Here is a 26,860-nt window from a genome sequence, read left to right as displayed (position 1 = left end):
TTCTTATTTGTTCTTCCAAAATGGACAACCTCACACTTGGCAGGGTTGAACTCCATCTGCCACTCCTCAGCCCAGCTCTGCATCATATCTAAGTCCCTCTGCAGCCGACAACAGCCCTCCTCACTGTCCACAACTCCACCTATCTTTGTATCATCTGCAAATTTACTGACCCACCCTTCGACTCCCTCATCTAAGTCATTAATAAAAATTACAAACAGCAGAGGACCCAGAACTGATCCCTGCGGAACTCCACTTGTAACTGGGCTCCAGGCTGAATATTTACCATCTACCACCACTCTCTGCCTTCGACCGGTTAGCCAGTTTTCTATCCAATTGGCCAAATTTCCCTCTATCCCATGCCTCCTAACTTTCCGCATAAGCCTACCATGGGGAACCTTATCAAATGCCTTACTAAAATCCATGTACACTACATCCACTGCTCTACCCTCATCCACATGCTTGGTCACCTCCTCGAAGAATTTAATAGGACTTGTAAGGCAAGACCTACCCTTCACAAATCCGTGCTGGCTGTCCCTAATCAAGCAGTGTCTTTCCAGATACTCGTAAATCCTATCCCTCAGTACCCCTTTCCATTACTTTGCCTACCACAGAAGTAAGACTAACTGGCCTGTAATTCCCGGGGTTATCCCTATTCCCTTTTTTGAACAGGGGCACAACATTCGCTACTCTCCAGTCCCCTGGTACCACCCCCGTTGCCAGTGAAGACAAGAAGATCATTGCCAACGGTACTGCAATTTCCTCTCTTGCTTCCCACATAATCCTAGGATATATCCCGTCAGGCCCGGGGGACTTGTCTATCCTCAAGTTGTTCAAAATGTCCAACACATCTTCCTTCCTAACAGGTATCTCTTCTAGCTTATCAGTCCGTTTCACACTCTCCTCTTCAACAATACGGTCCCTCTCGTTCGTAAATACTGAAGAGAAGTACTTGTTCAAGACCTCTCCTATCTCTTCCGACTCAATACACAGTCTCCCACTACTGTCCTTGATCGGACCTACCCTCGTTCTTGTCATTCTTAGGTTTCTCACATACGCATAGAATGCCTTGGGGTTATCCTTGATCCTATCCGCCAAGGATTTTTCATGCCCTCTCTTAGCTCTCCTAATCCCTTTCTTCAGGTCCCTTCTGGCTATCCTGTATCCCTCCACTGCTCTGTCTGAACCCTGTTTCCTCAACCTTATGTAAGCCTCCTTCTTCCTCTTTACTAGACATTCAACCTCCCTCGTCAACCAAGGCTCCCTCACACGACCATTTCTTTCCTGCCTGATCGGTACATACATATCAAGGACACGTCGTATCTGCTCCTTGAAAAAGTTCCACATTTCCACCACATCCTTCCCTGACAGCCCATGCTCCCAACGTATGCTCCTCAAATCCTGTCTTACAGCATCGTAATTTCCCTTCCCCGAATTGTAAAATCTTCCTTGTTGTGCGCACCTATCTCTCTCCATAACTAAAGGTGAAAGTCACAGAATTGTGGTCACCATCACCAAAATGTTCACCCACTAACAAGCCCACCACTTGTCCCGGTTCATTACCGAGTACCAAATCCAATATGGCCTCCCCTCTGGTTGGACACTCTACATACTGCGTTAGAAAAGCTTCCTGGACACACTGCACAAACACCGCCCCATCCAATCTACTTGATCTAAAGAGCTTCCAATCAATATTTGGGAAGTTGAAGTCGCCCATGACTACGACCCTGTGGCTTCTGCACCTTTCCAAAATCTGTTTCCCAATCTGTTTCTCCACATCTCTGCTGCTATTGGGGGGCCTATAATAAACACCCAACAAGGTGACTGCACCTTTCCTATTTCTGACTTCAGCCCATACTACCTCCAGAGGCAGATCCCCCTCAAACTTCCTTTCTGCAGCCGTTATACCATTTCTAATTAGCAATGCCACCCCCCCTCCTTTTTTACCATCCTCCCTAATCTTACTGAAACATCTGTAACCAGGAACCTCCAACAGCCATTCCTGTCCCTCATCTATCCATGTTTCCGTGATGGCCACAACATCGTAGTCCCAGGTACCGATCCACGCCTTAAGTTCACCCACCTTATTTCTGATACTCCTTGCGTTGAAGTATACGCACTTGAGCCCATCTGTGTCCGCAAGTAGTCCCTGTCAGTGCTACCTTCTCCACAGCCTCCCTACAGTCTTGGGCATCCTGACACACAGCTAGCTTACTTGCTGGACTACAAGTCCGGATCCCATCCCCCTGCCAAATTAGTTTAAACCCCCCCGAAGAGTGCTAGCAAACCTACCCCCCAGGATATTGGTGCCCTTCTGGTTCAGGTGCAACCCGTCCTTTATACAGGTCCCACCTTCCCCAGAATGCAGTCCAATTGTCCAAATATCTTTGCAACATCTGGTCTAGATACCTTGTCTACTTCATTTTTTATTCCCGTCCCTGCCACTTCCTGCCATTCTCTGATCTTTGTTGGTCACATTACTACTTACTTCTACTCCTTCATAGAACACATCTTTCCATATTTGATCCCTTTCCACTATTTAATTTAAATCCCTCTCTACGTCTTTAGTTGTGGGGTTTGGACGAAGACTGGTCCCAGCAAGGTTCATGTATGGACCATCCCAACAGTACAGATACTACTTTCCCCAGTTCTGCTAGAGTGGTGTTTGAAACAGAACCTACTTCTCCCACACCAATCTTTGAGACATATTCATTTTTGCAATTTTAAAATGATGTCAATTTGCATAGAGCATAGGTAATAGTCCAAAGATTATTACCATTGAGATTCTATTGGCAAATCAATGCCTAGTCGGTGGTTTTCCTAATTCCACCTATGTTGGTCAGTCCATCAGTCAGTTGGACTGACATTGGGTCAAGATAATTTTATCATAGGCATTTTACTGGGAAAAACAGTAAAATAGCGAACAGCTTCCACTTTCACCATTTGGAATAGATTAATAATAAAAACAAAAGCTTAAAGACAATCCATAACTCTTCCACCACTGCTTTGCTGCCTACACTGCCAGACTCAACAAAGTTCCCATTCCTCAAGCACCAGCTTTCACTGTTGGGCCTACCTCACTGATGACGCCTCTGCCAATGTAGCAGCTATTACTGGGTCCCGTGCTCACCCCTCTGTCAGCTGCCTCCTCAGAGCTGCTGCCAGAGTCCCATGGCAGGCTCACCAGCCCCTTCGCTGCCTTTCACTAGAGTCCGGCTCGGGGCTCATCAGCTACTGCAACCAATCCAGACGCAAATGAAGCTGCCTTCCTATCACCTTTCTCGTTACTTAGCTTCTGCCGCAACACAGAAGTAAAACTAAAAACTAAGCAAAACTAAAAAAAGACAAAAAAAAATTTAAAAAGCGAACAGAGTAGACAAGCCCTGGGCAAAGCTGCTCAGATGCTGCTTACTCCATCGTGGATACCCTACATGGACCCTGATGTCTGGATCTTCTCCCTCCCACTGTAAGCTCTTCTCCGGTCCTGAGCAGATATTCCATTTCATGGCACCAAGCAGACAGTGTAGTAGTCTGGACTTTTGCTCTTTTTGGGCAGAGAATTTTTTTTACTCTGTGCCTCATTATACTCTCATACTGCTACATGCCTTGTTGGTCCAATCCCCAATGTGCAGCAGTGTTTACAGTTCAGCCTCCAGCTCAAACTTCAAACACTTATTTCAGATATATTTGCCCTAGATCACAAGGGTATCCAGGAGCTACCATCTTGCACAACCTTGAAACCACATGAACTACAATCCTTAAGTTTTAATTAATTTTATTATTGCCACATTTATCATGCTAATGTCCACTTGACATGCTTCAGACGTTTGCAGTCAATTAAGATGGGAAAAGCTGAAGGACCTCTTTCACCATACAGCCTTGAATAGCCACACAAACCAGTAAAACAGAAATCCAAGGTATGCATATAAAGCTAACAATTGGCAATCTTTCAGAAAATAGTCAGTCAGTGGATCTTCAAATTTAGAATCCCATAGTCAGACAATTATGGATAATGAATGCGACTCTGCAGAGCCAGCTCAATGATCCCAAAGACAGAATTGTAGGAAAAACATACAAGTTATAAAACTTGAAAGAAACTGGACTGTTTACCACAGAAGGTATGGGAAGAATTAACAAATGTTTTGAAGGGACAACACAGAATAGATGGAGAGATCCAACTGTTGAAAGCTTCAGAATGAAGACAGAAGATGAAATGTAATATTTCAAAACAGAGCTAAACAAATTTTCAGCATATTTACAAAAACCGTGGAATGCAGAACAGAAAGTCTATAGTCTTGAAGGATAAACTTTGCCACTGCTCATCTCTAACTGGCTACAAGCTGACGCTAAGCAGTTTTCTTGGACCTCTAATGGCTGTATAGTGTATGCACTTAGCTGCTACATAGGAGGTTCCTTGGTTTTCACCCAGCAAACAGTAAAGGAATGGGAATATATTCTAAATTGCAATGATTTGCAACTTGGAGGACAATTTTCAGCTGATGGTTTTCAATGTGCCCATTGTCCTTACATGCCTGGGTAGAAGTGGCCACAGGCACTGTGAAAGCAACCAGAATGAAATACTGTAATATAGTATAGCAGTTGGCACACAATGCTACCATTGTGCACTTGTATCAGAGAGGGAAGAATGCTTAAAATTAGTGAATAAATGCCAATCTATTGGGCTGCTTTATTCTGGATGGTGTTGCGCTCAAGTATCATAAGGGCACCACTCCACCAGGTGAGTGTAACATTTTCTACCAGACTTATCTACTGTGAAAAAGCTTTTGAAAATCAGATGAATCACACTGCAGAATAATCAATATTTAACCTTTACTGGTACCCATGGTATTGAGGTTAGTTCAGTTAGGTTTCTGGTCAATAATGAACCCAAGAGGTTGAAGATGGCATAATTTCAGAATGCTAATATCATTGAATAACAGAGAGAATACCTAAGACTCTCTTGTTGAAGATGGTCATTAGTTTGCACTTCTGTGGCACAATTGTTACTTTTTACTTAACATTTAATTTATTGCAGAGTTGTGAATAAAATCAGTATAAAAATCATCACTACTGCTGACATGACAGAGGCTATTGATGAAGCTCATAAGACCACTGGGCTTAGGATAATGGCTGGATTCAAGAACCACAACTACCATCTTTTATGTTAATATGACTCCAGCCACTGGAGAGTTTTCCCAAGATCTCAATTTTTTTTTTAAAACAGTACAAAGGCTGCCAGGTTGTCAAGAGGTAGTCTCAGTCAGTGTTTGAGCCAGGTCTGTAACGAAGCAGGGTAATCCTTGCAGAAGGCATTGAACATCGATGAGTTGTTATTATTAATTGCCACAGAACAGCATTATTGGTGGTTGCATTAATTTTGCTGCTAATAATGATTGCTCGTGACAGTGGTATTGTTGCTACTTCTGGGCCAGAGGTGCTGGTTTCAAGTCCTATCTGCTCCAGAAGTATGAAAGAACAACTCTGAACAGATTGATGAGAAAATATCTACCTTGAGGAATTCATGCAGTGATGTTCTGGAACTAACATGATTGATGTCTAATCATCACAATCAGTAGAGAATTTCCAATAACATTGGTTTTGCTAACACACCTTAAAACCAAATTGATGCCAAGGGTAGTCACACTCACCTCTGGAGTTCAGCTCTTTTGTCAGAATTTGGACTAAGGTTGCAATGAGGTCAGGAGCTGAGTATCATCAGTAGAAACTAATCTGAACAGCAGTAAGGTTATCGCTGAGCAAGTGCTGCTAGATAGCACTGTTGACATCCGCAACTCATCACTTTGCTGATAGGCCAAATACTGGCAAACGGAACTAGATTTATTATACGATATCCAATCGGTATGGATTGGACTGAAGAGTCCATTTCCATGCTGTATATCTTTATGAAAAAGAGTGTAGACTGTAACAGTTATAATTGAATAGGCTGGGTTTGACCAGCTTTATTTGGACATCACATTGGCAAGTAAATGCCAGCATTGCAGCTGTAATGGATCTGCTGGTCTAGGGGCCGTACTGGTTCTCTAACACAAGTGCTCAGTACTAGTGACAGAATATTTTAAGAGCCCATTTCCTTTGCTGTCCAGCATTTTCAAACATTTCTTGATACCACAAGGAGCAAGTCAAATTGGCTAAAGCCTAGGAATGGGTTAACGCTTGGAAACTGAGAAGACCAAGATGGATCAACTACTCAGTACTTCTGGCTGAATATTATACAGATGTTTTTGCCTTGACTTTTGTAATGATATTTTGGGTTTGCCTATCACTGCAGATGGGAATATTTGTGGAGCCTCCTCTTCTTGTCAGTTGTTTAATTGTTCACTGAGATGTGGCAGTAACGCAGAGCTCACATCTGATCCATTAGTTGCAGGAGCTCTTAGCCATGTCTGTTACATATTACCTCTGCTGTCTGACATGCAAATAGTCATGTGTGGCTGTGTTATCATTTGACTGGCTTGGTAGTAACTTAATGCAGAATATGAAGGGCACATAGTTACAAACTGTGGTTGAAAACAATTATGCTATTGCTCATGATCCACAATGCCTCATGGATGCTTCATTTTGAATTGCTAGATGTTGAAAATTACCCTATTTATTCTACAATGAAAGGCATCCTCAATGTGTCACCACAAGGAATTCTTATTCTTACCCCTGCCAATACTGTCAAACACATATGCATAAGAATGGATGGGGTTAAGTATGTTTTGCCTTCGTGCTAGCTCCCTCACACTTGCCACACATACAGCTGTCTCGATTAGGACTGTCAACTAGGTAAATGGTGGTGCTTTCAATTCACTCTTGGTGGTGGACATTAAAATTCTACATCCAGTTGACATTCAGTTTGCTTGCCACCCTCAGTGCTTTTCCCAATTTACGCTCAACATGGAGGATTACAGATCCAATCAAAGGTGCAGATAGTAAAGAAATCTGAAAAGTTTCCCTGCCCATGTTTTACCTAATGCCATGTGACTTCATGGGTTCCAGAGTCAATGTGAAAATTTCCATGACAACTCCCTCTTGACTATATACCACCACTGTTCTGGATTAGTGGTGCTGGAAGAGCACAGCAGTTCAGGCAGCATCCAAGGAGCTTCAAAATCGACGTTTCGGGCAAAAGCCCTTCATCAGGATTCCTGATGAAGGGCTTTTGCCCGAAACGTCGATTTTGAAGCTCCTTGGATGCTGCCTGAACTGCTGTGCTCTTCCAGCACCACTAATCCAGAATCTGGTTTCCAGCATCTGCAGTTTTTACCTTGTATATACCACTGTGCAGATATGATAAACAGACAATCAAATTTACTTGCTTAATCTCATAAGTCACCATCTCTGATCTTTGAGTAGAGTATACCCATCTAGAATTCAACCCCAGGGTTGGGCAGCACAGTGGCATAGTGGTCAGCACTGCTGCCTCACAGCACCAGAGACCTGGGTTCAATTCCCACCTCAGGCAACTGCCCGTGTGGAGTTTGCACATTCTCCCAGTGTCTGCGTGGGTTTCTTTCGGGTGCTCAGGTTTCCTCCCACAGTCCAAAAATGTGCAGGTTTGGTGAACTGGCCATGCTAAATTGCCCAGAGTGTTAGGTGAAAGGGTAAAATATAGGGGAATGGGTCAGGGTGGGTTACTCTTCGGAGGATTGGTGTGGACTTGTTGTGTCGAAGGGCCTGTTTCCACACTCTAATCAAATCAAAATCACCAGAAATCAAGTAGCTATTCCTGTGAACTGACTATCTGGTCTACTATAGACCTACAACTCACCTCTCAACTTTCTTCCAAATGAAAATGACAACGTAACTTTAAAATTTCATACACAATACGTATGAAATTACATTTAAGTGCAGTAACTCCTACCCTAAACACAAATTCACATCTAAAAGATATTGAGATACAGTCTAGTAACCAAGAAAAGTAAGTACGTTGCTACTATTCCACTTAAAGTACTCAATTTATCTCCTAAAGTTGCATCGGGTATCGGACCAGAAGTACTCAAGCGTTTACCCATCACCACCTAACCAAATCAACTGAAACTTTAATACTTACCTGATGCAAAGAGTAGAATACAAGTATAACACTATTGAGTTTCACTGAAAAATAATTTCTCTCTTGAAATGAAACGAGTGAGTTTGAAAGTAGAACAATTGTTTAGACCCTGACAAGAAAGGTTCCCCTGACAGAAATCTCAAGGGGAATGATCAAACAAAGCAACGACGCGGAAAATACTTCTTTTAAAGTGTGTGTGTGAGCGTGAGAGAGAATATTTTAAAAAGGCAGAAGTTACCCAGGAGGTGCCTCAGGGACAGGGCCTACCCAGTTTCTCAAAGCCCCCGAAACCCTGAGCTAGCCCAGCCCAGTCTCTAACCGGCGGCCCATTGTTTCCCCATCCACCACCCCCCCACCCACTCGCTCCCACAGCCTCAGGCTCCCAGGCCGGTATTTAACAAGTCGCTATCGGTCGATCCCAACCACTACCGCCGGCCGGCCGTCCGTCCGTCCACCCCCCCTTCCTTCAGTCCCAGCCACACGCCTCGCTTCCGAATACCGAACCGGTGGAGAGACCCAACTTACTGACCCGCTGCTGCAGCCATTCTACCACCGCCTGCGAATAACGGCGAGCGGCCTTTCCCCCGCCGTTCCCCCCCCTCCCCTCCTTCTTCTTCCTTCTCCTTCCTTCGCCTCCTCCTCCTCCTCCTCCTCCTCTTGATGCTGCACCCGCGCGCCCGGCAACGGTAACCGCCAATCAGCGCGAGCGGTGCGTGCAGGCGCGGGCGCGCGCACGTGCTCGTCCACCCGTCCGCGGACCGGCGGGTGTGCACGCCTCATGCCCGTGCGGCACCGCGCGCCCGCAGCTGTCACTGAGATATAAGCTGGAGCCGTGAGTGCGCTCTCTCCTTCCCCTACCCCCAGCACCTCAGCTGACTTGAGGGTGCATTTTAAACCTGACGGTTCACCACCGCAGCTGTCTTTTCCTGCAGGATATGTAGGTGTGGAAGGATCTATAGATCCCACTGTCATCATTTGGGATCCTGGAAATGTTACAGCACACATAGAGATAGACTGTGGAGTGTCCATCTAAGTCCCAGCTCTCTGCAAGAGGAGCTGAGATAGTCCCACTTGCCCGGAGCTCTTCGGATGAAGGCTTGAGTACAAGAATAAAGCCAGAAAAAGAAATACACACACGACTCGACACTTTTAACTTTTCGAAAATTTTCTCTTTGACCTGTTGAGTCTCACTAGCATTTTCAGTTTTTATTTCAGGTTTATAGCGTCTGCAGTATTTTCCTCTAAATACAAGACTAAAGGTGTCCTAATTCAATTGTACAGAGTCTTGATGTAAGGACAACTGGAACACTGGATATGCGTTTTTGGTCTTCAATACCGAAAGAAGCATATACTTGCTGTAGAGGGTGTGCAGTGATGATTCACCAGACTGATTCCTGAGAGAGAGTAGGATTGTGCAATAAGAAGGGGATGAGGTGACACAGACACAGCTCAGTGTAGTCTGGGCTCTGTTTTGTTGCCTCCCACCCCAGGAACTGCATCCCCCTTTTTACTTCACTGTGCCCAGGCAGCCAACATGTAGAGACCCACCACATGGAGCTTTGCGATTCCATGATAGCTAATGCTGACCGTCCAGCACAGTTGTCCACTCCCAGTCAGTATTCTGATATATTCTCTGACAATGTCCGGCTCAAGTGGATGAATGACCATGACTAACCCCTGGATTGAGTTTGAAATAACTTAGGAACATAGAAAATAGGAGCAGGAGTAGGCCATTCAGTCCTTTGACACTGCTCAGGCATTCTATATGATTCAGGACTGATTGTCTAATTCAGTATTTTATTCCTGCATCTTCCCCATGTCCTTTTATCCTTTTAATTCTGAGAACTATTTGTAACTCCTTCTTGGAAACATTCAATGTTTTAGCCTCAATTGCTTTCTGTGGCAAAGAATTCCACAGGCTCACCAATCTCTGGGTGAATGAATTTCTCCTCATATCAGTTCTAAGCACCCTGTATCCTTAAACTTTGGCCTACTTGCAGTTCACCTTCTCTACCAGCTTTGTGTCATCTACACACTTAGATATATTATATTTAGTTCTCTCATCTAAATCATTAATGCATATTATGAATAGTTGGGGTGCAAGCACTGATCTCTGTGATACCCCATGAGTAAGTACCTGCCACTTGGAAAAGGACCTGTTTATTTCAACTCTTTGTTTCCAATCTGCCAAACAATTCTCTATTCATTACAGTACACCACCTCCAATCCTATGTGCTTTAATTTTGCATGCTAATCTCTTATGTGAGACCTTATTGAAAGCCTTCTCCCCTCAACAACTCTTCTGGTTGCATCCTTGAAAGATTCCAGTGGATTTGTCAAGCATGATTTCCCTTTACTAAATCTGAGTGTGTCTATGACTGACAATACAGAGACCCCCAATAGAAAGCAGAACCTGCTTGACTGGCCTCAGGACGAGTTCCACCAGTTACCAACATGGCCTTTCAGCTGAATACACATTCAGTGTATTTGCATCTTGATGAGCGCCGTGGGGAGAAAGGAGGGCAGCACCGCCCAAGAAGGAAAGGTCGATCCCTCTGAGGGGATGGGTGAAGGCCTCCCCCTACCCGGTGAGAACCAAGGGGTACCCACCGGTCCACAGCTCCAGGTAACTGGGAGCAGCGGCCCCGTGACAGCCCTGCTGTCAGATGGAGAACTGGGCGATGCGGACCCTGGGTCCGACACGATGACACCAGAGCGGGGAAATGACTCCAGCGTGGAGCTGGACAACTACCTCAGCCCTGGGAAGGTCCAGCAGTTTGCAGTCACCACGGGGATGCACGCAGCTACCCCACAGGAGCAAGATCAGAAGAAAATGGACACTGGTAACCCCGTAAACTGGTAAAATGGGGTTTTAAATTGCCAGCATAAATGTGCGTAGCATTAAATCGGCTACGCGATGTGTTTCAATGCTGGCCTTCCTGGCCAACGTCAAAGCCGATGTCCTGTTTCTGCAGGAGTGTGGGATACCGCACCTCAGCAGTTACAGGAGATGGTCGAGCTTGTGGGCCCATGGGCCGTCAGTGTGGTCGGGGGGCAACGATAGCCGCGCCTCCGGCCTGGGTATCCTGTTGCGGGGAGGCAACTTCACCATCTCCGAGGTTAAGGAGGTGGTGGGCGGGCGCCTCCTCGTTGCGGACGTTAAACACAGAAATGCTCCCGTGAGACTAATCAACGTGTACGCCCCAGTGGGTAAGAGTGAACGGTTGGCCGTCCTGCAACAGCTTCCACTGCTGCTGGCTACGTCCAGGCCGGTCATTCTGGCCGGAGACTTCAACTGCATCATTGATGCAGATGGACGATCCGGCGGGGGGGACAGTAAACCGGACGCTACGTCCAGAGCCCTGATGGAAATAGTCAAAGGCGCCAAGCTGCACGACGTCTTCAGCACCCCTGCAGATGGAGCGCAGCGTAGATACACCTGGTCACGGGCAGACGGGTCTATCCGCTCAAGGATAGATTACCTGTTTGTGTCCCGAACGCTCTCGGTCAGATCCACCGACGTCAAGCCGGTGTTCTTCTCTGACCACTGCCTCCTGCTGGCCGACTGTCACCTACTGGACGAACAGCGGGCGGGCAAGGGAACGTGGAAACTGAACACTAAGCTGTTGACCCCGGGAAACATCGAAGAGCTCAAGAGGGATTACGCAGGTTGGAGAACCATGAAGCCCCTCTTTGAGTCTCCAGCAGACTGGTGGGAAATGGTAAAAGGGAACATCAAGAGCTTCTTTATCCTCAAAGGTGTCCAGGAGGCGAGAGAGAGGCGGGGAAAACTGTCCCAGCTCCAGGAAAGTATGCAGAACCTGCTCCTGCTGCAGACGATGGGGGTCGATGTCATGGAGGACCTCAAGGAGGTGAAGGGCCAGCAAGCCTCGCTCTTTGCCTCGGAGGCCTCCAGGATAATCTTCCGGTCCAGGGTCCGCTCGGTGGAGCAGGACGAGACGTGCTCACGTTTCTTCTTCCAGAAGGTGCACAAAGAGAGCTCCGTGCTCAGCAGCCTGAAGAAAGAAGATGGCTCGGTAACGTCATCTCAGGCTGACGTCATGAGGATCAGCAAATCCTTCTACGTCAGCCTGTATGACTCGAAGCCAACCGACAGCGCGGCCTCCCAGTCGTTCCTGTCATCTATCACGGAGGTCCTAGATGACAGAACACGAGAGAGGCTGGACCAGCCGCTATCTCTGGATGAGCTGACCAAGGCCCTCGAGTCCTTTGAAAAGAATAAAACTCCCGGAAGCGACGGCTTACTGGTCGAGATTTATTCCGCTCTTTGGGACTTGGTCGGCCAGGACCTGCTGGAGGTGTATGTCAGTATGCTTCGGGCAGGTACCATGAGTGAATCCATGAGGAAAGGCATCATCACCCTCATCTACAAGCGGAAGGGGGAGAGGGAGGAAATTAGAAATTGGAGACCGATCTCACTGTTAAATGCAGACTACAAAATCTTGTCAAAGGTCATCGCCAACCGGGTCAGGTCTGCTCTGGGATCGGTGATCCACCCGGACCAAACCTGTGCTGTACTGGGCAGGAAGATCTCTGAGAGTCTTGCACTCCTCAGGGATACGATCGCCTATGTGCAGGACAGGGGGGTGGACACCTGCCTCATCAGCCTGGACCAGGAGAAAGCCTTTGACAGGATATCGCACACATATATGAGGGATGTCCTCTCCAAAATGGGCTATGGGGAGGGAATTGGAAATTGGATCAGACTGCTCTACACCAACATTGTCAGTGCAGTCTCAATCAATGGGTGGGAATCAGATAGCTTCCCTGTAAGATCTGGAGTCAGGCAGGGATGCCCCCTCTTACCCGCCTTGTTTGTGTGTTGCATAGAGCCATTTGCCGAATCCATCAGGAAGGATGCGAGCCTGAGAGGGGTGACTATTCCTGGCAGCGGGGGCCTGCAGGTTAAGGCCTCCCTGTACATGGATGACGTCGCTGTTTTCTGCTCGGATCCGCTGTCCGTGCACAGACTCGTGTGCATCTGTGACCAGTTCGAACGGGCCTCGGGGGCCAAGGTAAACCGAGGCAAGAACGAGGCCATGCTCTTCGGGAACTGGGCCGACCAATCCTTTATCCCCTTCACCGTCAGGACTGACCACCTGAAGGTGCTGGGTATTTGGTTCGGGGGGGGCTGGGGTGTGCGCCAAGACCTGGGAGGAGTGGATCAGGAAGATGAGACAGAAACTAGGCAGATGGGGGCAACGGTCGCTCTCCATCGCGGGAAAAAACCTGGTCATCAGGTGTGAGGTACTCTCAGTATTGCTATATGTGGCACAGGTCTGGCCTATCCCCAGGACCTGTGCCGCTGCAGTCACCCGGGCCATCTTCCAATTCATTTGGAGATCAAAGATGGACCGGGTCCAAAGAGACTCAATGTACAAAGACCGGTGCAATGGGGGAAAAAACACGCCCAATGCCACCCTCACCCTGATGGCCACCTTTGTGTGTGGCTGCATCAAGCTGTGCGTGGATCCCCGGTACGCAAACACCAAGTGTCACTACGTACTGAGGTTCTACCTGTCCCCGGTGTTGCGAAGAATGGGCCTGGCCTCGCTGCCGCGGAACGCTCCGAGTAGTTGGACCGTTCCGTATCACCTGTCCTTCGTGGAGAAATTTATGAGGAAAAACACCTTTGACCACAAGTCCATCAGGAAGTGGTCAGCACGTAGCGTCCTTGAGACCCTTCGGGAAAAGGAGAGGGTGGATCCTGTCGAGCGGTTCCCTGAGCAGACTGTCAAAGCCATTTGGCAGAATGCCTCATCGCCAGAACTTTCCAACAAGCACCAAGACATGGCTTGGCTGGTGGTGAGAAGGGCTCTGCCTGTGAGATCCTTCATGCACGCCCGGACTCTCTGCCGCACCGCACTCTGCCCTCGAAGTGGCTGCGGGGGGGACGAGACTGTCACACACCTCCTTCTGGAATGTGCCTACGCAGAAGAAGTCTGGAGAGGAATGCAGTGGTGCTTGTCGAGGTTCGTCCCGAGCAGCGCCGTGACACGGGACTCCGTGCTCTACGGCCTGTTCCCCGGGACTCATACCGAGACGAACATTAACTGCGCCTGGAGGATCATCAACTCGGTGAAGGACGCTCTCTGGACGGTCCGAAACCTGTTGATCTTCCAGCTGAAGGAGTTGACCCTGACCGAGCGTTGCAGACTGGCACATTCCAAGGTCCAAGACTACGTGTTGAGGGACGCGCTGAAGCTTGGATCAGCTGCCGCCAAGGCGCGGTGGGGAAAGACCACCGTGTAAGATCGGCCTGCCTAAAGAAGAACAGGGGGCCCATGCGGACGTTTTTTGGGCTCTGCTGATGCCTCAGCCAAATATATGTATAAGATTGAAAAAAAAATGCACAGACCTGTATATGACAAGGATAAATTCGAATCTGTGTTTGTAAATGTGTACATATGTATGGCATGACCAAATGTACAGACCATCAAATCATTTTATGAATAAAGTATATTTTTGAAATTAAAAAAAATCTTGATGGTAACTCCACCCTCCCAACAAATCCTTACAGATGAGCATAACCAGCAGCTTGCCTGTGCATCTGTGCTAAAGAGCACATCAGTATATTGTTATTGATAGCATTTGGCTCTAGCTGAAGCACCAGCACTCTAACTGGTATTGTACAGTATGACAAGGTAAGCATGCAGGTAAGTGCTAAGTGAGCTAGCACTAAGAGAATAAGCAAACAGTGCTGAGGTGCAAGCTCATCCAGTCCAAAGACAGCAGTGAGCTGAAGTTGCTCTGACTTGCATGTCGAGAATTCTCAACGTCTAGCTTATTTAGCATATTTGGTAAGCTGAATATTAATGAGGTGAGTTGCAATGTTAATATGGCATTTAACAAGCTACAAACTCATTACCTGGCAACTCTCCACCTCTGTGACTCCCTTGTTAGGTCCACACGCCTCACTAACCTCCTCTCCACTCCTGGTACCTTCCTTTGCTGTCATAAGAGGTGCAAAACCTAAGCCAACACCTCTCCTCTCACCTCTGTCCTAGGCCTCCAATGATCCTTTTGAATCCAGCAGACATTTACTTGTACATCCTCCAACCTCATCTATTGTATGCAGTGCTCTCGATGTGGTCTCCTCTACTTCAGAGGCACCAAGCTCAACCTCATGGAATGGTTCAGGGAACACCTCTAGTCCGTCCGCACCAACCATCTCCACATTCCATGGCCATCCACTTTCCTTCCCATTCCCCTAAGGACCTGTCCATCTGGGCCTTCTCGCCTACACAAAGCCACATGCAAACTGGAGGAGGAACACCTAATCTTCCACCTCAGGAGCCTACAACGACACATCATCAGTTTTCAACCTCTCCTCCCCGTACCTCATCCCAGATCCAACCCTTCAACTCATATCCACTTTCTTGACCTGTCCTACCTATCCATCTTCCTTCCCGCCTATCTTCTCCACCCTTCCCACTGACCTATCCCTATCACTTCCCAATTTCATCTACTAATCGCCCAGTTTTCCCCAGTCCCTCCCCTTCCCCCGAGTTAACTCTCAATCCCCTTCCTTTTCCCCAGACCTGAAGAAGGGTTGCCCAAAATGTCGATTCTCCTGCCTCTTGGATTTTGCCTGGCCTACTGCACCTTTTCCAACGCCACACTTTATCAACTCTGACTTCTCCAGCATCTGCAGTCCCTATTGCCTCCTAGTGAGAAGCACCTCGCATGCAGAAAATGCAAAAAAGATACTCCTGACATTAAGATAGGCCTTGTCAATCCTATCATCATTATTTTGTCATAAATCTCACCCATAGCCTACATCACAGAAACCCAAGTAAGAGGCCACCTTCTGTAACTGCAAGCAGAGACTTGGGTCACATGTGGAATATCTCATGCTCTGTAATTAAAGCCACCCCGCAATCTTCAGTTCTGATATAAGGTAACAGACCCAAAATGTTAGCTCTGTTTCTCTTTCAGCAGAAGTAGCATAACCCACTGAATATTTCTGTTTTCTTTCGGAGTTCTAGCATCCATAATATTTTTGTTTCATAATCTTCAACTTTCATCAACAGTTTGATGGACTAATCATCATTTGCCATGATAATTATAAAGATACTTGACACCACCTAGGACAGATCAGATTGCTTGATCACTTTCACTGGACTCAATATCCATTCTCCCCATCAACAACATACTATGACTGCAATATTTCTGTTCCAAATAACGTAGTCTATCAACTCACCAAAATTATCTCATAATTATCATCTTTCCATGTGATCTCCACAGCAAAAGGCCAGGAGTTGTAAGGTATTTGGAATATTTTCACCTTGAAATCCCCATTCATTGTGCGCAGTACCCTAACTTTGAACTATGTTATTGTTATTTCATGATTGCTCTGTCATTGCCCCAATGTTAATTTGCATCATATTTTGTGGTGAATAAATACTTCACATTTTTGGAGACTGCACTAATTATAGCATAAGCCCCTAGTAGTACCAGCAAATGATGAGGAAAGTAGCTGAATGGTTACTTAACACAACTAATTCCCTAATAAACATAACATTCCTTCCTGGTTTAGCCTCCACACAAGGACCTCTTGACCTAAATTAGCACATTGATCCATCAAACTAGTTGCCAGTGTATGACTATCAAAGTCATTTCTGTTGGTCAACTATGTAAAATTGGGTACAGCATCTGGTGGCCAAATGCAAGCGTGAAACCTAAACCTCTAATAGAGTAGGTAGGAAGCACACTATTATGAAAATAGGCAAAATTACATTCAAGCTTTTATTTTCTGAAATGGGCAATAGACTCTTTACATTTAAAATGAAGTGGTTTGAAAGATTAGGTATCCATACCTTTGCCCCAAAAGGTTGGGTTCACCCTCTGTCAGGATGTTATGACCATGGAGGTGTGTCACAATATATCCAAAGAGGTTACTTTCAAATAAAATGAGGCCATTTGATTTTCAGGAAACGTAGGCTATGTGTGGTCGAACAAGTGCTCCTTAAAGGAACTATTGGACAGCTCTTGTTAAAAGGTGCATTTGTTCAAAATAGATATCTCCATAGGAGTAAAAGTTGCAGGAGTGTTTCTTCTAGTTTTGTTGTTGATTCGCAGAGCATTGCTGATCTTCCATTGTCTACTCTCCCTCCTGATTTCCTTCATTTCAAATTTCTTCCCTCCCAGTTGCCCGCCTTTCTTTCCCTTCCCTGGGAATCACTTAACCTACAACCTGAAATTCTTAGTCTCTCTGTCTGTAACTGCCTGAAATCATCCAATAGCTGTTCACATTCTCTCATCTTATTTAAATGAGATGTAATATAAGAACATTTTGGGTGTACCAATAAGACAGATCCAAGCAAATCTATAGACCAATAGTTAGAAATTCTAACTTTTTAATAATCTAATTCTGTAATCAAGGTACAACAGTGATTATTTCAAAAGTACTTAATTGGATACAACATTTGGAACATCCTGAGTTTGTGAAAGGCTCTATGAAAATGCAACGGACTTTCTTTCATTTCTTAAAGATCAGTAAAAATAAAATTTCTCTAAGTGTTCAGCTGAATACTTCACAATAACTAATGTTTCATGACCTCAGTTAAAATAAATACAAATACAAGAAGTTTTGACAAAATAATGAAACATTTGTGGCATTCATTAAATTACAGAGACGATGGTCTTAAACTAATACAAGTACAGGTGAATTAAGCACTTACAAAGAAAATGAATAGACATTTCACCGCATGACCCAAAAGTCTGACAAATTAGTTATATGTAGACATCAGTGGGACATCAGATTTAAATTAATAATATAGCTGGCTTATGATGGATGTGTTTAATATGCTAATTTTTAAAATTGGCTCATGCCATACATTTTGAATTGACAGTCTCAAGAGAGCTCCAGTTATGCACCATAGCATTGTTTGTATTTGAATCATGTAAAGTGGCAGCAAGTCTGTAATTAAATAAGCTGGTTTGTTTTAAAGATGCTATTAACTCATTTTAGTCTGAGTATTATCCATATGCATGACCTTTGCTGGATAAGTAGTCTTTTAAAGCAAAGGTCTTGCTCTTACAAAATGTATATTCAATCCTCTGGCTGATGGTGAGGATTGACACTTGTCTATCCTGTTTTTCTAGAGAATTATAAAGTTTTCAGTCACAATTTAGTGTCTCGTATTCCCCTCCCCACACTCCACACGCCCACCCCACCCCCAACCCCCTAGGTGCTTTTGCTAGAATCAACAGAGACATGACCATTAATATGATAAAGAACTGTGGATGTATTAAATGATTCAAAGTTGCTGCCATTATTAATAAGACTCCAGCACAACTTCTCCTAATTACAGACTACAAAACTGTTCATTTCTCTTCATTTTATATGACCATAAACATGGTTACAGTGGCATTTGATACTCTTTTCTCAGTCTTTTCAAAGAAATATATTCAGAAAAACTTAAACCTTATATTCTCAATGGATGAATTTCCCAAGATTTTCCACTACTCAAAATGAACTGATAACTTTATTGGCAGAAATATGGTCTAGAAGCTTATGCCGCTTCTCCACCATAAAATCACTGCCATAGATTCTCTTTTTGCCTCTCATACAATCCACCTGCCAACATACAAAATATTTAAGTACGTGAAATATACTGTAAGGTGGGCTGCAGACACTGCATTTCAGCTTCTTGCTGTACCTTTCAGGGTTACCTGTGGTGAAAATTATAAAGGAGGAACTGTTGCCAGGATCAGTGAAGGCAGATGAAAGTGAACAGTTCCTGAGATTGATATGTGGAGACTCGCAGTTTCTGCAGTTTGGAAATATGTTATGGTGTAAGTTATTGGCTATTGAATTTACTTCTTGCTCCCTCTGATAGAGAGCAACAGTTGTATGTATGGCTCAATCAAGTCTGCTCCTCATTATGTGGTAGATTTTCTGTTAACCTTCTCCAGCATCCACACTGCTTAAATAAAAGCAAGTTACTGTGGATGCTGGAATCGGAAAACAAAAGAGAAAATGCTGGAAAATCTCAGCAGGTCTGGCAGCAACTGTAAGGAGAGGAAAGAGCTGATGTTTTGAGTCTAACTGACCCTTTGACAAAGCTGCTTACTTGGCCTAGTATGTTGGAGGAAAAACACTTACTAGTTTAGCTAGAAGACACTCCTGTATTCAACAATAAGCAGTTTATTGCAGCTAGTTACAGTTTACATTGATATGGTAGACATTGTTACAGTGACTTTGAGGAGGACCAGATGTTATATCTCACTCCCTAGAGACCCTAAGTCATCATAGCCCCATCATTGTGAATGGTATTTAAGTCCACATTGTACGGATTCTATGATTCTAATAGGCTGAGTCCAAAAGACAGATCAAATTGTGAAATCTTATGTTTTTTTTAAATCTTCACTTTTATGATGATTTTGTGAAAGTGGTGTGTTGCATGAGTGAAACATAACACTGTGAAAGGAGTCACTGTACAATGTGGTGGCTGAACTTGCTCCACTTATTTCAGTGTATTTAATGTGTTAATTCTGCTAAATCGTATGTAACATGGTCTAATTTGCTCTTAATAGTAATATGGCTTACGGCAATGTAGAAATAGCATGATTTGGTGCTAATTATACATGGTTAATACCAAAGTATTTTGTTCCTACACACAGCTTCATACTTCAGGAATACTGAGACTTTATAAGGCTCTAGTTGGCCCTATTTAGAATACTGTGTCCAGTTCTGGGCTCCACACCTCAGGAAGGATATACTGGCACTGGAGCATATCCAGCAGAGATTCATACAGATGATCCCTGGAATGGGAGGCTTAAAATACAATAAACGACTGAGGATCCTATTCATTAGAGTTTGGAAGGTTGAGGGGAGATCTAATAGAAACTTACAAGATTTTGCATGGCTTAGAAAGGGTGGAGCTGAAAATGTGTTGCTGAAAAAGCGCAGCAGGTCAGGCAGCATCCAAGGAACAGGAGAATCGACGTTTCGGGCATAAGCCCTTCTTCAGGAATGAGGAAAGTGTGTCCAGCAGGCTCAGATAAAAGGTAGGGAGGAGGGACTTGGGGGAGGGACTTTGGAAATGCGATAGGTGGAAGGAAGTCAAGGTGAGGGTGATAGGCCGGAGTGGGGTGGGGGCATAGAGGTCAGGAAGAAGATTGCAGGTTAGGAAGGTGGTGCTGAGTTCGAGGGATTTGACTGCGACAAGGTGGGGGGAGGGGAAATGAGGAAACTGGAGAAATCTGAGTTCATCCCTTGTGGTTGGAGGGTTCCTAGGCGGAAGATGAGGCGCACTTCCTCCAACCGTCGTGTTGCTATGGTCTGGCGATGGAGGAGTCCAAGGACCTGCGTGTCCTTGGTGGAGTGGGAGGGGGAGTTGAAGTACTGGATTAGTGGTGCTGGAAGAGCACAGCAGTTCAGGCAGCATCCAACGAGCAGCGAAATCGACGTTTCGGGCAAAAGCCCTTCATCAGGAATAAAGGCAGTGAGCCTGAAGCATGGAGAGATAAGCTAGAGGAGGGTGGGGGTGGGGAGAGAGTAGCATAGAGTACAATGGGTGAGTGGGGGAGGAGATGAAGGTGATAGGTCAAGGAGGAGAGGGTGGAGTGGATAGGTGGAAAAGAAGATAGGCAGGTCGGACAAGTCAAGGAGACAGTAACTGAGCTGGAAGTTTGAAACTAGGATGAGGTGGAGGAAGGGGAAATGAGGAAGCTGTTGAAGTCCACATTGATGCCCTGGGGTTGAAGTGTTCCGAGGCGGAAGATGAGGCGTTCTTCCTCCAGGCGTCTGGTGGTGAGGGAGCGGTGGTGAAGGAGGCCCAGGACCTCCATGTCCTCGGCAGAGTGGGAGGGGGAGTTGAAATGTTGGGCCACGGGGCGGTTTGGTTGATTGGTGCGGGTGTCTCAGAGATGTTCCCTAAAGCGCTCTGCTAGGAGGCGCCCAGTCTCCCCAATGTAGAGGAGGCCACATCGGGAGCAACGGATACAATAAATGATATTGGTGGATGTGCAAGTAAAACTTTGATGGATGTGGAAGGCTCCTTTAGGGCCTTGGATAAAGGTGAGGGAGGAGGTGTGGGCACAGGTTTTATAGTTCCTGCGGTGGCAGGGGAAAGTGCCAGAATGGGAGGGTGGGTCGTAGGGGGGTGTGGACCTGACCCCTCCCCCACTCACCCATTGTACTCTATGCTACTCTCTCCCCACCCCCACCCTCCTCTAGCTTATCTCTCTAAGCTTCAGTCTCACTGCCTTTATTCCTGATGAAGGGCTTTTGCGCGAAACGTCGATTTCGCTGCTTGTTGGATGCTGCCTGAACTGCTGTGCTCTTCCAGCACCACTAATCCAGTATTTGGTTTTCAGCATCTGCAGTCATTGTTTTTACCTGGGGGAGTTGAAGTGTTGAGCTATGGGGTGGTTGGGTTGGTTAGTCTGGGTGTCCCAGAGGTGTTCTCTGAAACGTTCTGCAAGTAGGTGGCCTGTCTCCCCAATATAGAGGAGGCCACATTGGGTGCAGCGGATGCAATAGATGATGTATTTGGAGGTGCAGGTGAATTTGTGGTGGATATGGAAGTAAGGGGGGAGGTGTGGGCACAAGTTTTGCATTTCTTACAGTTGCAGGGGAAGGTGCCGGGAGTGGAGGTTGGGTTGGTGGGGGGTGTGGACCTGACGAGGGAGTCACGGAGGGAGTGGTCTTTTCGGAACACTGATAGGAGAGGGAAGGGAAATATATCCCTGGTGGTGGGGTCCGTTTGGAGGTGGCGGAAATGACGGCGGATGATACGCTGTACATGGAGGTTGGTGGGTGGTAGGTGAGGACCAGTGGGGTTCTGTCTTGGTGGAGATTGGAGGGGCGGGGCTCAAGGGCAGAGGAGCGGGAAGTGGAAGAGATGCGGTCGAGGGCATCGTCGACTACGTCTGGGGGAAATTGCGGTCCTTGAAGAAGGAGGCCATCTGGGTTGTACGGTTTTGGAACTGGTCCTCCTGGGAGCAGATGAGGTGGAGACGAAAGAATTGGGAATATGGGATGGTGTTTTTACAGGGGGCAGGGTGGGAGGAGGTGTAGTCTAGGTAGCTGTGGGAGTCGGTCGGTTTATAGTAAATGTCCGTGTTGATTCGGTTGCCCGAGATAGAAATGGAAAGGTCTAGGAAGGGGATGGAGGAGTCTGAGATGGTCCAGGTGAATTTGAGGTATGGGTGGAAGGTGTTGGTAAAGTGGATGAACTGTTCAACCTCCTCGTGAGAGCACAAGGCAGCGCCGATACAGTCATCGATGTAGCGGAGGAAAAGGTGGGGGGTGGTGCCAGTGTAGCTGCGGAAGATGGACTGTTCCACATATCCTACGAAGAGGCAGGCATAGCTGGGGCCCATGCAGGTGCCCATGGCTAGTCCTTTGGTTTGGAGGAAGTGGGAGGATTGGAAAGAGAAGTTGTTCAGGGTGAGGACCAGTTCAGTCAGTCAAAGGAGGGTATCAGTGGAAGGGTACTGGTTGGTACGGCGGGAAAGGAAGAAGCAGAGGGCTTTGAGTACTTCGTGATGGGGGATGGAGGTGTACAGGGACTGGATGTCCATGGTGAAGATAAGGCGTTGGGGACCGGGGAAGCGAAAATCATGGAGGAGGTGGAGGGCGTGGGTGGTGTCCCAAACGTAGGTGGGGAGTTCTTGGACTAAGGGGGACAGGACCGTGTTGAGGTATGCAGAGATGAGTTCGGTGGGGCAGGAGCAGGCTGAGACAATGGGTCGGCCGGGGCAGTCAGGTTTGTGGATTTTGGGCAGGAGGTAGAAACGGGCGGTGCGGAGTTGTGGGACTATGAGGTTGGAGGCGGTGGATGGGAGATCCCCTGAGGTGATGAGGTTATGGATGGTCTGGGAGATGATGGTTTGGTGGTGGGAGGTGGGGTCATGGTCAAGGGGGCAGTAGGAGGAGGTGTCCGCGAGCTGGCGTTTAGCCTCAGCGTTCCGTGAGCTGGCGTTTAGCCTTAAAACCGTACAACCCAGATGGCCTCCTTCTTCAAGAACCGCAATTTCCCCCAGACGTGGTCGACGATGCCCTCCACTGCAGCTCTTCCACTTCCCGCTCCTTCGCCCTTGAGCCCCGCCCCTCCAACCGCCACCAGGACAGAACCCCACTGGTCCTCACCTACCACCCCACCAACCTCCATGTACAGCGTATCATCCGCCGTCATTTCCGCCACCTCCAAACGGACCCCACCACTAGGGATATATTTCCCTTCCCTCCCCTATCAGTGTTCCGAAAAGACCACTCCCTCCGTGACTCCCTCGTCAGGTCCACACCCCCCACCAACCCAACCTCCACTCCCGGCACCTTCTCCTGCAATTGCAAGAAATGCAAAACTTGTGCCCACACCTCCCCTCTTACTTCCCTCCAAGGCCCCAAGGGATACTTCCATATCCACCACAAATTCACCTGCACCTCCACACACATCATCTATTGGATCCGCTGCACCCGATGTGGCCTCCTCTATATTGGGGAGACAGGCTGCCTACTTGCGGAACGTTTCAGAGAACACCTCTGGGACACCCAGACTAACCCAACCCAACCACCCCGTAGCTCAAAACTTCAACTCCCCCTCCCACTCCACCAAGGACATGCAGGTCCTTGGACTCCTCCATCGCCAGACCATAGCAACACGACGGTTGGAGGAAGAGCGCCTCATCGTCCGCCTAGGTACCCTCCAACCACAAGGAATGAACTCAGATTTCTCCAGTTTCCTCATTTCCCCTCCCCCCACCTTGTCTCAGTCAAATCCCTCGAACTCAGCACCGCCTTCCTAACCTGCAAACTTCTTCCTGACCTCTATGCCCCCACCCCACTCCGGCCTATCACCCTCACCTTGACCTCCTTCCACCTATCGCATTTCCAACGCCCCTCCCCCAAGTCCCTCCTCCCTACCTTTTATCTGAGCCTGCTGGACACACTTTCCTCATTCCCGAAGAAGGGCTTATGCCCAAAACGTCGATTCTCCTGTTCCTTGGATGCTGCCTGACCTGCTACGCTTTTCCAGCAACACATTTTTAGCTCTGATCTCCAGCATCTGCAGTCCTCACTTTCTCTTAGAAAGGGTGGATGCTGGGAAGTTGCTTCCGTCAGGCAGGGATACTGGGAACAGTGGGCACAGCCTTAGAGAGAGTCAATTTAGAATTGAAATGAGGAGACATTTCTTCAGCCAGAGAGTGGTGGGCCTGTGGAACTCATTGCCATGGAGTGAAGTGGAGGCCGGGACGTTAAATGTCTTCAAGGCAGAGATTAATAAATTCTTGATCTCGCAAGGAATAAAGGGCTACGGGGAGAGTGCGGGTAATGGAGCTGAAATGCCCATCAGCAATGATTGAATGGCAGAGTGAACTCGATGGGCCAAATGGCCTTACTTCCACTCCTTTTTATTTGGTCTTATAGTCTTATAATAACATATTGATATTTGCATGTACTAATCACATCCATGGAACAGTCTACGCCATGAAATGGGTGCTGACCATGCATTACACAGTTACCTCCTGATATATTAAAACAAAAACTACTTGCAAATGTTAGTGTGTTCTGGGATAATAGATTTCTATTAAAGAAAACATACAAAATGTTTTGTAGAAACAAGACAAGATACTGATAATAAAACTCATTGGAATACTGGATCTATCAGAATCATATTCACTAGGACTTAAGACTTATGATATAGCTCAGACAATATAAGCTGTAGCTGCATTTAACATTTGGTTCTGTTTCAGAGGGTAAAGTCACCTTAGTCCCACTGTCTTATTAGAGAGAGAGAGAGAGAGAGAGAGGTTTAACCTGATGAAGGGCTTTTGCCCGAAACATCGATTTCGCTGCTCCTTGGATGTTGCCTGAACTTCCAGCACCACTAATCCAGAAACTGGTTTCCAGCATCTGCAGTCATTGTTTTTACCAGATTTAACCTGAGGGTCACCACTGTTAAGGGGAGAGGTTGAGAAGGGGAATCCTTCAAGGTAACTTCAGCTGATGTAGAAATTGAACCCGCACTATCGGTATCACTCTACATTGCCAACCAGCTAACTGACCTCCTCACTAGATTAGTTTTATAATTAGGGGAGAAAGTGAGGACTGTAGATGCTGGAGATCAGAGCTGAAAATGTGTTGCTGGAAAAGCACAGCAGGTCAGGCAGCATCCAAGAAACAGGAGAATCGACGTTTCGGGCATAAGCCCTTCTTCAGGAATTATAATTATCCAATAACAACCAATAGTAGAATCATAGAATTTTACAGCACAAGTTCGGGCGGTTGGCTGTATATGTGCATTGACTTTTCAAATGAACTATTCACTTTTGTCAGTATTCTCCATTGGGCTTCTTCTGTGATTTTAATTGACAGAAGATCCATGGAAACACAAGAGAAAAGTATAGTCAGTACTATAAAGCAGTTATAGATGTTGACGTATTTATCCTGTACCAAATGGATGTGATGCAGACAGCAGACATAACCCATGCTGTCCTATCATCTCTGTGATTGAATATGTATCAGAGCTTTATCGTGCTACTCTCAGTATTGGTGCCCAGGTTTGTACCAACCTAACACCAATTAAAGTAGCCTGTAATTCTTCAAGTCAGCCTGAAAATCTTAAAGGGAAAGTGCATTCTGGCTGCAGTTAAGTGCTGAAAGTGACTGGTTAAGAGTCTTTGAGAAGGAAGAAACCTTTAATGGCCCAGCAGGCCATCATAAAGCAGCAGCCAGTTTGCAGACAGTAAGGTTCCCAAGTAACAATGTGATAATGACAGGTTATCGGTGTTGTAGTGATTTTAGTTGAAGGATAAATATTGACCAGGATTCCATTACAATTCCTTCACTTTTCCAAAAAAGGAGACCCACTATGTCTTTTTATATTTAACTGAGGCAGCAGGCAGAGCCTTAGGCTAACATTACCTTCAACTACAACAGTACCACACTACTTCAACATTATATACTATGTGCAATTTGAAAAACTCTTGCAAAAATACTACTCATTAGTCCGTTTCCATATATCAATCTAATGATGTAGTCCACTTCCTCTTTGAAAGCTGTTATGGATTCTATTTTCACCATTGTTCCTAGCAGGGTTTTCCAACTGTGTTATAGCACTCGGTGTTAAAAATAAAACAACATGACCTTGTTGTTCTTTCTCCTTTCTCTTGGTGACAGCCTCAGATTTATACCCTTGAGTTACTGATTCAACCACCAGTGAAAATTGTTTTTCCTTGTTTATTTATTTTGATCAAAACCTCTCAGTTTTAAACATTTTTATCAGATCTTCTGCTAATCTTCTGTGTTCCAGTGAAAACATCTGCTTTTCAATAAAACTAAAGCTTCACATCCCTGATCCCATCTCAGTAAATTTCTTCTGTACCATTTCCATCCTTCTGAAATTAGGCTTGTAAAAATCAATACAATGATACAGTTTCTATTTAAGTCTGTAGTGTTCGTAGGGAAGATCAAAACGTTTTGCTCTGGAAGAAAGCAGAAAAGAGTGCAAATTAGATCTTCTTTAACAAAGGTCTGATCCCGTTTCTTTTCATACAGTATGAACAACATCTATGTTATGCCTGCAATACGTCCTCCATTATTAACCTGTCTTTCTGGTTCACTGGGCATTCTTATTATTTCTTGTCCTGAAGCTGACAGGACGTGCTGATAAAGCTTTTTTAAAAAAAGCATATGGGGTCAGTGGCTATGTAAATTGAGGCATAGAGCACAACAGCAAGTAAGTTATAAGAATCCTTTGTAAAACCATGGTCAGGGCTCAGTTGGAATATGTGTTGAATCTTGTACACTGCTCTTTTGGAAGGATGATAAGG

General features: G+C 46.1%; 1 protein-coding gene across 2 annotated transcripts in view; it reads right to left on the bottom strand.

Moving 5' to 3' along the window:
• The window catches only part of kbtbd8 (kelch repeat and BTB (POZ) domain containing 8), a 58,495-nt gene extending 49,851 nt beyond the window's left edge, over window positions 1–8,644 (bottom strand). The window contains exon 1 of one of the 2 annotated variants that reach the window (XM_072582501.1): window positions 8,583–8,644. In XM_072582501.1, coding sequence (XP_072438602.1) covers window positions 8,583–8,598 — 16 coding nt within the window. In that variant the 5' untranslated portion in view covers window positions 8,599–8,644. Of the gene's footprint in view, window positions 1–8,578 lie in introns of both variants that reach the window. The other variant, XM_072582502.1, reaches the window with a different exon arrangement.
• Between the last annotated feature and the right edge of the window lie 18,216 nt (window positions 8,645–26,860).

Source organism: Chiloscyllium punctatum, chromosome 12 (assembly GCF_047496795.1).
Source record: "Chiloscyllium punctatum isolate Juve2018m chromosome 12, sChiPun1.3, whole genome shotgun sequence".
Taxonomy (NCBI): Eukaryota; Metazoa; Chordata; class Chondrichthyes; order Orectolobiformes; family Hemiscylliidae; genus Chiloscyllium; species Chiloscyllium punctatum.
Note: the sequence above shows the minus strand (reverse complement) of the source record. Positions and strands in the feature narration are given on the sequence as shown.